The 15,384-nt window shown below is 42.6% G+C and overlaps 1 protein-coding gene across 1 annotated transcript in view; it reads left to right on the forward strand.

The window, feature by feature from the left end:
- Positions 1-15,384, forward strand: part of FRAS1 (Fraser extracellular matrix complex subunit 1) — a 436,383-nt gene that overhangs the window by 249,288 nt on the left and 171,711 nt on the right. The window contains exons 19-20 of the mRNA XM_044304452.1: positions 2,304-2,444; positions 7,223-7,366. Coding sequence (XP_044160387.1) covers positions 2,304-2,444; positions 7,223-7,366 — 285 coding nt within the window. The remainder of the gene's footprint in view (positions 1-2,303; positions 2,445-7,222; positions 7,367-15,384) is intronic.

Raw genomic sequence — 15,384 nt, forward strand, 5'->3', positions numbered from 1 at the left:
ATATCACAGCAAGACTTGTCTTCAGAATGGGCAAGAAATTATGCATCAATCTATGCTCTGCTGAGCAAACAGAATTATATATAACATTAACCCCTTCCCGACATATGACGTACTAGTACATCATGGTGGCAAGTGACTTTCCGCATTTTGACATATTATTACGTCATGTTGATCGGGCGGGCACCGGAGCGGTAAAAAAGAAAAAATAAATTGGCCCCTTTCCCATGATTGTATAATAAAAAAATAGAAAAAAAGGAAAAAAACACATATTGGGTATCATCGCATCCGTAATGGCCAGCTCTACAAATATATCAAATGATCCACCCCGTCCGATAAACGCCATTAAAATAAAAAATGTGTAAAAAAAAAATGACATTTTTGTCACCTTACATCACAAAAAGTGCAACACCAAGTGATCAAAAAGGAGTATGTCCCACAAAATGGTACTAATAAAACTGTCACCTCACCCCACAGAAAATGAGCCCTTACATAAGAAAATCGCTCAAAAAATAAAACTATAGCTCTCAGACTATGGAGACACTCAAACATCATTATTGTGTTAAAGTGAAATTAAAAAAAAAGTATACATGTTAGATATCGCTGCGTCCGTAACAACCAGCTCTATAAAGATATCACATGACCTAACCCCTCAGGTAAATGCTGTAAAAATAAATAAAAACTGTGCCAAAACAACCAATTTTTTTGATCACCTTGCCCCATAAAGTGTTATAATGAATGATCAAAAAATCTTCAAAAACTTCAACTCTTCCTGCAAAAAACAAGCCCCTGCACAAGACGATCGGCCCAAAAATAAAAACAAATGGCGTTCAGAAAATATTTTTTTTCTAAAATGCTTTATTATGTAAAACTGAATCAAACAGACAGTAGACATATTTGATATCATTGCGTCCGTAACAACCTGCTCTATAAAAAATATCTGTTTTAAAAGCATAGAAATAGAAATTTTGATAATTGTGAATTTTTCAATATTTTTGATACATTTTAATTTTTTTCCTAAATAGAGGTGAAATATATTGATTCAAATTTATGACACTCATGAAGTACAATGTGTCACGAGAAAACATTCTCAGAATGGCTTGGATAAGTAAAAGTGTTCTAAAGTTATTGCTGCATAAAGTGACATGTCAGATTTGAAAAAAATGGCCTGGGCAGGAGGGTGAAAACTGGCCTAGGGTAGAAGGGGTTAATATACTGTTATGTATGCAATATACTGCTGGTATTCTTTATTGTGTGCGGATTCAATGACTATTATAAATACATTACAAAGTAGATGTCCTGTAATATTAGCAGTAAAATCTTGAATTACTGGTAAAGCATCTGCAGTGCTGCCTTCTCATTGCCTGCAATTTGATTCCTACCATCTGAAATCTCGAGAGAAATAACGAAGATCAGTTCGAGGACTTCCAATATCTATCCATTGGCATGCATCTCTGACCTGTTAGAAAGATACATGATGTAATCTGAAATGAAGGTAATTTTCTTATTAGTGACTGTATTTGTTAGTTATAACCTCCCTTCTGATCCTTAGCTGTGTCATATGACCAACTCTCATCTCCAACTGACACAGGACAGGAAGTCAGTTACTTCTCTATTCATTCCTATGAGACTATGAGAGAAACTGGCTTCCTGTCCATACATAAGATGCGGTGTTAAATGGAGAGTCTATGATTTGGTCACATGACACAGCTAAGGATCAAAAGGGAGGTTACAACTCACAAACACAGTCCCTTGTAAGAAGAGGGCATTCACTACAGTTACATCATGTACTGTTTTAACAGGTCAGAGAGTAACATTTTTTGTGAGGTTGCTTCTTTAATTATTGTCAGTTAAACTGATCAATTTGCAACATTGTATTGCTTTAAAGGGGTATTCTGGTTAGAATAATTTATCACCTAACCACTGGGTAGGATAACGCTAGACTAGGGAAAGGCCACTGTTGTGACACCCCACCTATTGCCATAACAAGAGACCCTGTTTAGGGACACCTTGAATGGGAAATCGGTCAAGCATGCATCCTGCTGCTCTTTTGAAACATGTTCTGGCTATTATGGCGGTCCCAGTGGTGAGATAAGTGATAAATGATTCAGACTTGAATACCCCTTTAAGAAAGAGGAATTAAAACATCCATAGCTTTCTCATCTTTCATGTAATGAACAATTTATCAACAATTTTCAGCATTTGATCAGTACACTATACCCTGACAATGCTTTTGATGTTAACTGTTTGATATTCTGTAAGTTATGCACTCTGGGTACATTATTTAATGTCTACCTTGATTACAGAATGCCACTCCACTTGTCGAAACTGTATTGGGAAGGACCATTTAAACTGCACAGACTGCACTGCTCCTAATGTTTTGCACTATGGAACATGTTTACCACAATGTCCTGAAGGATTCTATGGCAAGGATGCAGCTTGTTATGGTTAGTAAATTTTGAAGCTATAAATGGGTTAATGATAAGGCCTTGTTAGATCCCTGTTAGGACTACGTGCTGGTCTCATAGTTAAGAGCAGGGTAGCCGACCAGAATTTTGCTTTTTTTCTGGACATATTGGAAAACAATTGGATAATAAATATCTATAGTTCAATATACCTGTACGAACTTATTCCCAGCATGTACTGTTAGCTGTAAAATGATGAAAATTATCACTGAAATATTCTAGTCAAGTACCACCAGTCTTAAAAAAAATTACAGACACATCTATTTTTTTTCAATGGACACAGGAAATAAATTGCCTATTTTTATGGATTTTCCACAAATTTCTGGACAGTTGGCACTCCTGGTCAAGAGCCACTTCATTAGCTTAAGATTGTTTGATGATGTTATTTAAATTTTTCATGTCACTATCTATATTTATTTAAAAAATCCTAAACGTTAAATTCTTCAGTTTTCTCACTAATCATTAAGCCTAATAATATGCCAACACTTCCTGTTCCGCAGTCCTCCCAATATTATCACAGGTAGGATTACAGTGAAAGGTAACACTTGTGTATACACTGATCAATAAAAAGGGAACATTTAAGCATCACAGTATAACCCAAAGTCACTTAAACTTCAGAAATCTGAATGCCCAGTTAGGAAGCATAAATTACAATGAATCTGTTTCACCTGCTTTGGTGCAAATGAAAGTGACAACAGATGCACTTGAAAAGCGACTGCAAAACAACCCCCAGAAAGGAAATAGTTATGCAGGTGGTTGCCACAGACCTTCCTTATCCTTCTTGACTGATTCTTCTCTAGTTTGGCGTTTTGATATTGTCCCTGTCACTACTGGTAGAATGAGGTGGAAGCTGATGGCTTCCCCCTTGATCATGTACAGAAAAAAAGAGTTAAAAAAAATCTACATGTTGTAAAGCGTATCTCTAAATATTGTTAACAGCTAAGGGAAGATGGTTTCCCCCATAATCATGTGCAAAAAGCAGAATTAAACAGCTGACTGGGCGACAATCAGTGCTGGGGAAAATATCGCAGGAATTATCATTAATAGATGTATGGAGATACCTATATGGTGATAAACTAGGGTTTTCCTGCTTTAGCAGGGGAAATAAAATAATGTCCAGAATAGATCTGGCACTGGTTAGTTCAGATTTAGTAAATAAGATCTCCAGCATGAGGTATGAAGTAAATAGTATCTCAGATCACTCCCCTGTTTGCCTGCGGTTTAAAACAAATCAAAGACTAAAAAGTCGTGAGTTTCGTCTAAACCCACACTGGCTGAATCTAATTAAGGAGGAAGACGATATTAGAATGGATATAGAGGAGTTTTGGAAATATAATTTGGGATCAGCAGGTTCAGGGTATGTTTGGGATGCTTTTAAAGCATTTCTACGTGGTATTTTGGTTAGCAAAATTAAGGGCCTGAAGAGGGGATTTGCAGAACAGGAGAGAGAACTGACAGAGAGGATAAAAAAAATAGAAGTAGAACTTATGAGGAAGAAAGTCCCTGAACTGATAGACCAGCTGGATCAAGCAAAAAGGGCATTGAGGAATTATCTGATGGACAAGGCACAACAAAAAGTGTTTTTTGAGGGGGAACAATATTTTAGGGAATCTGGGAAGTCAGGAAGACTTCTCTCCACACTTATACAGAGTCAAAGGACGGGAAATAGGATTGGCGGTGTTGAGAGGAGAGCTGGGGGGATGGCATCCAGCCAGAGAGAGATAGAGCGCGAATTTATTGAATATTATAGGGGCCTCTACTCCTCGGAGGGAGGGGGGGGGCTTGAAGAATTTAGAAGCTTCCTGGAGGGAGTATCGATCCCCAGACTCTCGGAAGAGGAGAGGGACTGGCTGAACGCCCCCATTGAAGTTGAGGAATTACGAGAGACACTGAAAACTATTCAGGGGAACTCCAGTCCTGGGCTGGATGGTTTCCCTTACGAGATATATAGAAGATATGGAGATGTCATTCTTCCAGTGTTAGTGCAGGTCCTAAACGAGTCAATGGATAGAGGCGAACTCCCGCCCTCCCTCTCGGAAGCGGTAATAAGTTTAATAGGTAAAAAGGGTAAGGACGAGAAAAAGGTGGATTCGTATCGCCCCATCTCTCTTCTCAACACCGATTTTAAAATATGTGCTAAATTACTTGCAAACCGCCTAGGAAAAGTTATCGCGAAGTTAATACACCCAGACCAATCAGGGTTTATACCCAAACGCCAGGCTCAGACCAACATTCGACGGACATTACTGAACATGCAGATGGGAGGAGAGGGTGCCCATTCCATCCTGTCCCTGGACGCTGAAAAAGCGTTTGACAGGGTGGAATGGGCATACCTATGGAAGGTCATGTACGAGTTTAATTTGGGAGAAAAATTTATCAAATGGGTACAGCTTTTATATAAGAACTCGAAAGTTAGGATAAAAATTAATGGAGAAATTTCAGAGCCAATACCTTTGCAGAGGGGTACTCGTCAGGGGTGCCCTCTCTCCCCATTATTGTTTGCCATATTTGTGGAACCATTGGCCTGTAAGGTCCGGGCAGATGAAAAAATAAGGGGGTTTGGGGGAAATGGTGCATTAGATAAAATATGCCTCTATGCTGATGATATTCTGTTTTTTGTGGATGGAGGGGTACCAATGGTACTGTACTTGATGGAAATAGTAAATCAGTTCGGCCTTATCTCCGGCCTTAGGGTGAACTGGACAAAGTCGGTATTACTTCCAATTGGCCAGGAAATTGGGCCAGAGGAAATTAAGGTCAAAATTCTGAAATCCACGGAGTCGTTTGAATACCTGGGCATTAAAGTTAGCTCAAGGATACAGGAGTATTTAGAACTTAATATTGAGCCTCTTTTAAAAAGAGTCAAGGAAAAAACAAGTACCTGGCAAAAATTGCTGATACGACAAGTGGACCGAATAGCGATAATAAAGATGGTCTTATTACCACAGATCTTGTATGTTATATCATCCTGCCCAGTCTGGATAGGGGATCACTTTTTTAATGCACTAGAAGGAGTGATAAATGATCTTATCTGGGGGAAAAAAAGGGTCAGACTGAAACAAAAATATTTATGGCTAGATGAGGAAGATGGCGGCCTGTCCGTCCCATGCTTTAGGGGTTATTACTTTGCATCCCAGCTTCAGTGGTTAATGATGGAGGATGACAGACTGCGCCGCTTTTTGGAGGGGGAACTGAAGGGTCTCCAATATAATATCATTAGTACTTTAGAAACAGGAATGATAAAAATAAAGGGTAGGCAGTGCCCAATCAATAATATGATACACTTAATTTGGGTTAATGTTAAAAAATTACTAGGAATAAATCACTCACTAGAGATTTCCCTCATCTGGGGAAATATAAATTTGAAGGAATTTTGGAAGTTTGAAGACTTTGTATTTTGGGATAAAAAGGGTATTAGGTTTGTGCACCAGATGGTGGTGGAAGGAAAGTTGAAGACACCAGAGGAAATGGGTCTTAATATAGATAAAGACTGTCTCACATGGTTTAGATATGCTAGATTAAAACATGCTTTCGATAAAACGGAGAATAGAGAATACTTTATCACGAAGCACTCAGATTTTGTTGAATTTTGTTATCAGGGAATAGGGAGTAAAGTGTCAATCTCACAGATTTATAAAAAAATAAAGAAGGGACTGGGAGGGGTGATTAGATTTAATAGTGAAAAAAAATGGGCACGAGAGGTCGAACCCGCAACTTTAGATTGGAGAAGTATATATAAAAATGTTAAAAGGAGTACAATCTCCAGTGGCTTCCGACTGACGCAGTTTTCTATCCTTCACCGGACCTATATTACCCCCATGGTATTGAGTAAGATGTACAGAACAGGAGAGGCAAAATGTTGGAAATGTGGAGAGGAAAGGGCTGATTTTGTGCATCTGATTTGGTCCTGCCCGACTGTACAGGGGTATTGGGTTAAAGTTTTTGAGGACCTTGAGAGAGAAACAGGGAGACCTGTACCTCTGGGGATTAGTACGGCAGTCCTGGGAGACATTAGAATAATGGGGGGAGATAGAGAAAGAAAAAGGAAATGGGAAAAAGGGCTAATGCTGGCTCGTGTTGTGTTGGCCAGAGGATGGGGAGCGGACCGCCCGCCAAGAGTGGTAGAATGGAAAAATCTATATGAAAGAGTGACGAGCTATGAGAAAGCCAGGCAGGTGAAACTGATGGGTAATTAAATGAGGAGTAAGGAGGGGGAAATATAGATATAAGTTATTAGAAAAGAGGCCATTGAAACAAAATACCCTGAGGACACTCCCAAGACAACCAAGTGGGTAGGAGGGAGGAGGGAGGGGAGGGTGGGTGTGGGGATGGGAGGGGAGGGGGAAAGCTTTCTTTCTTTTTTTAGGATTACGGTATAATTAATAAGAAGGGGGAAAAGCTGTTAGGGTATGCTCTTGTTAAATATGAGGATGTATATCTGTGCTTTTTGTAATGGTTATTTTCTTATCTATGTTTTTCTTGTTTTAATGAGAAGAAGAAAATGATAAATAAACTTTGAATTAAAAAATTTTTTTTAGTACTGTTAGAAGCTGGGACTGCTGCAGCAGAAGGAAAGAAAGTGTTCAAAAGCCTAAAAAGTCTCAAATTATGGCGCACATATGGTGTGAACCATAATCTGCACCACAATAATAAGCAGCGTAATTAGCTTACTGAATGTCTCTCAGCGTCATTGTAACTAGTTCTGAATACAAAGTATAGCCTTGGCACACAGTACATTTTATCCTGTTCTTCCCTTGCAGCTTGCCACCCATCCTGCAAGGAGTGCAGTGGGCCTTCTGAAGCACATTGTCTGACATGCCACCCCCATGCAACTCTTAATGCCGGAATCTGCAAGACTCCCTGCCCTGATGGACAGTACCTGAATTTAGTGGGTTATTGTGTTGGTGAGTGTGTTTTTGTAAACTTCCTATTTAGTGGCCAGCATACTTACATCGAAATTAACTTTTGATTCCACAGAGAGATTTAAATATGTGTATTTTCCGCGTATGTGTTGCTAATGCTGCTTGCACACTAAACGGAGTGTACGAATATGCTAACGTATAACGGAGCATTAGAGCTTTTTGAGTGCTATGTAGGTTTCAGAAGAGGAGATAGAAGTGGCTGTAAACCATCTTGCTGCTGCTAGATTGCAGGCTTTTAGAGTGTCGGACTGTGGTGCCTAGGGCCTACCAGTAAAATTCATTCTGGGGGCCAGGGGCGTAGCTAAAGGCTCATGGGCCCTAGTGCAAGAGTTCAGCTTGGGCCCCCCTTCCCTTAATGCTTTGTCCAGGGAAGCCTGAGGCAAAAATTGAATCGGCACCTGCCCCCCTCCATGCCACATTCTTGACCTAACCCCTTCCCTCCAGCCTCCAGTGTAACTTGACCAGCATGCACTTTCTATAATACTGGTGTCTTCTTATTAGGCACAAGGGTCTTTGGGCCCCCTCAGGCTCCTGGGCTCGGTAGCGACTGATACCTCTGCACCCCCTATAGCTACGCCCCTGCTGGGGTCACGCTGTACAGCTACATGGAAATATCTACACTACTAGACGATTATGGGGGTTTCTGCAACATTTATTGTGGTATCATGCTGTAATTCCCTTTAACAGGCTGGCTGTGTCATTTATCTTGATTTGCCCCTAGGTGGTGCTGGCACCACTTATATATAGCTGGGGGTTTTTTCAAGTCAGTGTGTGAATGAACAGAGGAGGAAGTTAATGGAGAATGGGAGACTTAGAGCGGTCCACAATGTAGCTGCTATTTTAGACCCTTTGCTCTGGCCAGGCGAAGGGAGTATAGAGAACACTATTACAGCAGCACAGCACATACCAGTGACTCTACGTCTGGATATAGAGAAAGTCTAGTGGAGATTAGAGCTAAATTAGTCAATGGACTTCACAAACAACAGTTACCAGGCGGAACCTAAAAGTACCTGGACACAGCCAGATGATTAATGAGCAAAATTATCCTTTACCACATGCCTCTAAGGACATTGTAGATCAGAGTAAATAAAGGCATCCTTACAAATAATTGATCAGAGGATTTTGCCTGCTGTTAGGGAGACCGTCCAGTGGATTGCTAATTACAAGTAAGAATCTATTATATCCAGTACCTAGAGTGCTAGAGCGTGGACAAAGTCTAGAAAGATGTAGAAAGAAGGAACTCCTCAAGTTACAATTGCGATACATAAGGAGCCATATTACGGTGCAAGGAGAGGAAGTGGAAGCTCCTCCCTTGAAGCTCCTCTTTCATCACCAGTGTGTGCTAGCCAGAGAGGAAACAAGATGGCGCGTCCTCGTCAGCCAAATTGGGGCGGAATGTGTTGGGGTGATCAGGCCCGTCGCTAAGGGACAGGCAAAACAAACAATTGCTTGGGGCCCCGAGCTGGTTGGGGCCCCGAGCTGGACGGGGCCAAACAGAGTAACTCAGAAGATTCGATGGTATATTCTAACCCCCAGGCAAGCGTCCCCGTCACCATGGGAACGCCTGGGGGTTAGAATATACCATCGGATCTGAGTTTTACGAGCTCAGTGAGATCGCAAAAACTCAAATCCAATGGTATAGTCTAACCCCCAGGCGTTCCCATGGTGACGGGGACGCTTGCCTGGGGGTTAGAATATACAGGGCCACGCCGCTCGCGGCTCACAGCAGTATATTTTAAACCAATCAGTAACTACTTTAACTTTATTCATTGCTCATTGCTGAGCTCTTAACTTGGATTATTTGGATATCTCTTACTTTGTCTTCGCTCCGGTAACTAACAGCAGGCAGCGGGGGGGCGGCGCTCACTCACTGTCACTGACGTCAGGCGCCTGCTCCTCCCACTAGGCGGCGCAGGCGCGTGAAGTCAGTGAGTGAGCGCCGCCTGCACTGCCTGCTGTTAGTTACCGGAACGAAGACAAAGTAAGAGATATCCAAATAATCCAAGTTAAGAGCTCAGCAATGAGCAATGAATAAAGTTAAAGTAGTTACTGATTAGTTTATAAATATACTGCTGTGAGCGTCGGGGAGGGGGATCTGTGGATGGCACTGTAGGGGGATCTGTGGATGGCAGTGCCATCCACAGATCCCCCTACAGTGCCATCCACAGATCCCCCCTCCCCTAAACAGTGCCATCCACAGAGCCCCCTACAGTGCCATCCACAGATCCCCCCTCCCCTAAACAGTGCCATCCACAGATCCCCCCTAAACAGTGCCATCCACAGATCCCCCTACAGTGCCATCCACAGATCCCCCTACAGTGCCATCCACAGATCCCCCCTCCCCTAAACAGTGCCATCCACAGATCTCCCCCCTAAACAGTGCCACCCACAGATCTCCCCCCTAAACAGTGCCATCCACAGATCCCCCCTAAACAGTGCCATCCACAGATCCCCCTACAGTGCCATCCACAGATCCCCCTCCCCTAAACAGTGCCATCCACAGATCCCCCCTCCCCTAAACAGTGCCATCCACAGATCCCCCCTCCCCTAAACAGTGCCATCCACAGATCTCCCCCCTAAACAGTGCCATCCACAGATCTCCCCCCTAAACAGTGCCATCCACAGATCCCCCTACAGTGCCATCCACAGATCCCCCTCCCCTAAACAGTGCCATCCACAGATCTCCCCCCTAAACATTGCCATCCACAGATCTCCCCCCTAAACAGTGCCATCCACAGATCTCCCCCTCCCCTAAACAGTGCCATCCACAGATCTCCCCTCCCCTAAACAGTGCCATCCACAGATCTCCCCTCCCCTAAACAGTGCCATCCACAGACCTCCCCTAAACAGTGCCATCCACAGACCTCCCCTAAACAGTGCCATCCACAGACCTCCCCTAAACAGTGCCATCCACAGTATTTGCACTGTAAACCTCCTTTTTTATTTATATAAAGTGTGGGTGAACTTAAACTGTATGACTATACTGTGGTTCCTGTAGGCTTTGCGTGCGTAAGGTGGGGAGGGCGTGGAGGGGGGGGGGGCCTCCATGTCTATTTTGCTTGGGGCCCCCAAATTCCTTCAAACGGCCCTGGGGGTGATAAGGTACACCAGATGCAGGCATCTGCGGAGAGATACGCGTCTCTCAAGTGCAGCAGCCCCTGAAAGGTAAAGAGGTGGCATTCCCCATGCCAGCTGGTGCGGCAGAGGCAGCCTGAGTCACCACTCTGCCGCCCAGGAAGCATGGTTCTTTTGAAGGACTAAATCCCATGGTCCCCAGAGAGATTACGGCCCATGGGGGAAATATGTGGCAATATCCGAAAGCTATTGAGGACCGGGCAGTCAGGGTATGGGATCAACCACAGCCTAGGGACCCAATTTTTGAGAGGAGGATCAGGAGCGTGCGCTGTCTGCAAGACCTCCCCGTCTGTGGTCTATGTGAGACCTCAGAAGGTCTTTGCTATGGCCCTGTCTCCCAGCTGGAAGTTCGTGCTGAACCTTCCCAGCTTCCTTCAGAGCGAGAAACATGTACCATGTAACGTGTTCATTTTTCCACTAATGAACAACAAAAAGGACTGTAATTTTCGCACTTCACCACACAACACTAATAAGCCCCTTTTCCCACTAATACAAGCCAAAAAATGCTTTAGAACATATAATTGCATCGCACTAGGGCAAATAAAACGTTGAAATATTTCCTAGTAATAAACCCTGTTAATGCCTCAAGCAGCACTTGCACCCCAATAACAAGAATGGTTTGCTGGAATTACAGAGCTGTATAATGGCAATTTGGATCCCCAGTCAGTGCAGCAAGCTGTAATAGGATTGTTCCTAATAACCAGGCTCTCACCTCCCCAACTGAACCCTTGTTCAACAGAAATGCTGTGGAATGATTCCTCCTTATGCTTTCCCTACACCTTAAATAGTCTTTCCCTGCACTTGTGAATCGTTTTTTTAAGCACAATGACGATTTTTCTATTACTGTCCCTAGCGCCTGCAGACACGTCTTTCCCTGCACGAAGTACGCTGGTGAATTGCAGAACCTAAGATGGCTGCCGTATTTATAGGGCTGTGATATCACAGGGCTGGCAGGCTGCTGATTGGCTGCATGCATGGCATTGTGGGTGATCCCACTTTCCAAGAGTTCCTTTTTCCATGTCCTCACACGTGCAGCAGCCATTTGAGGAAAAATGTGTTTGGTTACCACAAAGCGCGAGGAAATTCGCATTCGGTGCAAATCAAATTTCTCCTGAAATTCGGAACGAATTCCACTTAGTCAGCTTTGATTCGCTCATTTCTAGTTTTAACCCGTAATACACGTTCTTTACTTCATTTAATAGTTTATTTTTTTTTAAACATATAACATTTTTAAACTTATTAAAATCAGAAGTACTTCATCCTGCACAGTGCGTTCATACACAACTGCTTATGTGTTGAAGCATTATTTCAAGTATTGATTGCAGTATATTCCCCTTGCTCTCCAGAGACTCGCAATGGTACATCTATTGCAGTACACTAATTTATTTCCATCCATGTTACAGCATGCACTTCATCAGGATGGACAACAACCTGCAATCACTACATATCCGTCAATTTTAATGGCTTGCTAGGCATACACATTGGAAATGTAGTGTCAGTTGTAATCCTAATTTTTCTTCTGTTCCTCAAGGAGGTGACAGTGGAGAGACAATCCAATTGTAGTTTGTTTGTTTTTTTGATGAGTCAGTGTTTCCTTATTGTATTTTCCCCAAGTACCGTGTACTTCTGAAATAAGTGACATCAATTTCTATTCTGTTTGTGGTCTCAGAACTTGATATTTGGGACAGCATTTTAAGACTAATACAAAAGGATGCCTTTTACGTAACTTCTTCTTATTTATAATGTTAAGGCATTGTTCCTAAAAGGATATCCACTGCGTTCTCAGTGGCGCTTGGTTAAAGAAAGTCACTATAAGTGACTGGCTTAGGCGTATATTTGGAGTAGTAAAGTGCAGCTTTAAGTCTAATACTTCTGTCTTGAGATGTTTAAGCCAGATTTATCAACTTCAAAAAAGTTGCAAAAGAGGTGGCATAGAAGATGCTCCTGAAGAAGAGGGTATCTGCCTAGCCCCCGAAACGCATTGAAGCGTGGATTCTAATAAAAGGAATATTCCAAAAGTTTCCTGTGGTGACTGCGGTTTGTTCCTGTGATTCTACAGTCGTGCCCAAAAGTTTTGAGAATTACATAAATATTGGAAATTGGACAAGTTGCTGCTTAAGTTTTTATAATAGCAATTTGCATATACTCCAGAATGTTATGAAGAGTGATCAGATGAATTGCATAGTCCTTCTTTGCCATGAAAATTAACTTAATCCCCCCAAAAAACTTTCCACTGCATTTCATTGCTGTCATTAAAGGACCTGCTGAGATCAGTAATCGTCGTGTTAACTCAGGTGAGAATGTTGACGAGCACAAGCCTGGAGATCATTATGTCAGGCTGATTGGGTTAAAATGGCAGACTTGACCTGTTAAAAGGAGGGTGATGCTTGAAATCATCGTTCTTCCATTGTTAACCATGGTGACCTGCAAAGAAACGCATGCAGCCATCATTGCGTTGCATAAAAATGGCTTCACAGGCAAGGATATTGTGGCTACTAATATTGCACCTCAATCAACAATTTATAGGATCATCAAGAACTTCAAGGAAAGAGGTTCAATTCTTGTTAAGAAGGCTTCAGGGCGTCCAAGAAAGTCAAGCAAGCGCCAGGATCGTCTCCTAAAGAGCATTCAGCTGCGGGATTGGAGTGCCACCAGTGCAGAGCTTGCTCAGGAATGGCAGCAGGCAGGTGTGAGCGCATCTGCACGCACAGTGAGGCGAAGACTTTTGGAAGATGGCCTGGTGTCAAGTCAAGAAGGGCAGCAAAGAAGCCACTTCTCTCCAAAAGAAACATCAGGGACAGATTGATCTTCTGCAGAAAATATGGTGAATGGACTGCTGAGGACTGGGGCAAAGTCATATTCTCAGATGAAGCCTCTTTCCGATTGTTTGGGGCATCAGGAAAAAGGCTTGTCCAGAGAAGAAAAGGTGAGCGCTACCATCAGTCCTGTGTCATGCCAACTGTAAAGCATCCTGAGACCATTCATGTGTGGGGTTGCTTCTCATCCAAGGGAGTGGGCTCACTCACAATTTTGCCCAAAAACACAGCCATGAATAAAGAATGGTATCAAAACACAGCAACTTCTTCCAACAATCCAACAACAGTTTGGTGAAGAACAATGCATTTTCCAGCACGATGGAGCACCGTGCCATAAGGCAAAAGTGCTAACTAAGTGGCTCGGGGACCAAAACGTTGACATTTTGGGTCCATGGCCTGGAAACTCCCCAGATCTTAATCCCATTGAGAACTTGTGGTCAATCCTCAAGAGGCGGATGGACAAACAAAAACCCACTAATTCTGACAAACTCCAAGAAGTGATTATAAAAGAATGGGTTGCTATCAGTCAGGAATTGGCCCAGAAGTTGATTGAGAGCATGCCCAGTCGAATTACAGAGGTCCTGAAAAAGAAGGTCCAACACTGCAAATACTGACTCTTTGCATAAATGTCATGTAATTGTCGATAAAAGCCTTTGAAACATATGAAGTGCGTGTAATTATTTCACTACATCACAGAAACAACTGAAACAAAGATCTAAAAGCAGTTTAGCAGCAAACGTTGTGAAAGCTAATATTTGTGTCATTCTCAAAACTTTTGGCCACGACTGTACAAGCGATCCTGGCCGGGGGAGTTTAGCCTATGGGTGTTTTATGCTTATCCCTTAGACTATCTCCCCCTGTGAAGTGAGTTACCTAAATGTATATGTTTACTTATTTTATCGACATTTTAAAACACCGTTTTGTGGTTTTTATTACACCTTTATATGTTGCTATATACTGAGGTCTGAATACACTGTATAATCCTTATGTTGATACATTCAGATTGTTCCTTAAAACCTACTATAAGCATTAATTTATAATAATATTTATTCGGCCTTCCTTATACCGCACTCCACTTTACTCAGGTGATTGGCCCCCTCATTGTGGCTGGGTTCTCGGTTGTTCTTTTCCTTTTTCTTAAACACTGTTGTATACAGCCACTATTGCTGTATATTCAGCCACTCCTGGCAGCCTCTCACCACCAACTTACTTATTCACTAGTGGTCTCTCTCTCCTCCCTGGTGGCGCCCGGTTGTTTTTCGAAAGACCACCTTTGGATATACCGTCCAAGGGAAGTCTAAGACTAACTCTCTTTTTTGGGATTTATTTCCTCCTCTCTTTTTTAAAGGGGTTGTCCGGGATTTTTCTATTGATGACCTATCCTCAGGATAGATCATGAATATCAGATCCGCGGGGGTCTGACACCTGCACCCCCCGCCGATCAGCTGTATGAGAAGACCGCGTGCACAGTGCACAAGTGCCGTCTCCCTTCTCTCTTCCTGCTCACCGCTGCTTTGCCATAGACATAGCAGCAGGAAGAGAGAAGGGAGACAGCACTTTGCGCACTGTGCACGCCGTCTCCTTATACAGCTGATCGGCGGGGGGTGCAGGTGTCAGACCCCCGCGGATCTGATATTCATGATCTATCCTAAAGATAGTTCATCAATAGTAAAAGCCAGGACAACCCCTTTAAGTCAGCTTGACAGGCTTACCACACACCCTTTTCAAAACTGGAGTGAGGGGTGTGAAACACAAAGGAGGATGTTTATCAAAACTGATGTAAAATAAAACTGGCTTGTTGCCCATAGCAACCAATCAGATTCCACCTTTCATTTTTCACAGCTCCTTTGCAAAATGTAAGGTGGAATCTGATTGGTTGCTATGGGCAACAAGCCAATTTTCCTTTACACATTTTGATATATCTCCCTCACAATGTTGCATTTTTTTACACAAATAAGCACAAAAAGTGACAAAGCCCTATTGTGATTTCTTTCTTTTTTTAAGCCAAATTTCTGGGGTGCTGAATGTATTATCCATTGTTACTTATTA

The sequence above is a fragment of the Bufo gargarizans genome, chromosome 1, assembly GCF_014858855.1.
Source record: "Bufo gargarizans isolate SCDJY-AF-19 chromosome 1, ASM1485885v1, whole genome shotgun sequence".
Classification (NCBI taxonomy): domain Eukaryota; kingdom Metazoa; phylum Chordata; class Amphibia; order Anura; family Bufonidae; genus Bufo; species Bufo gargarizans.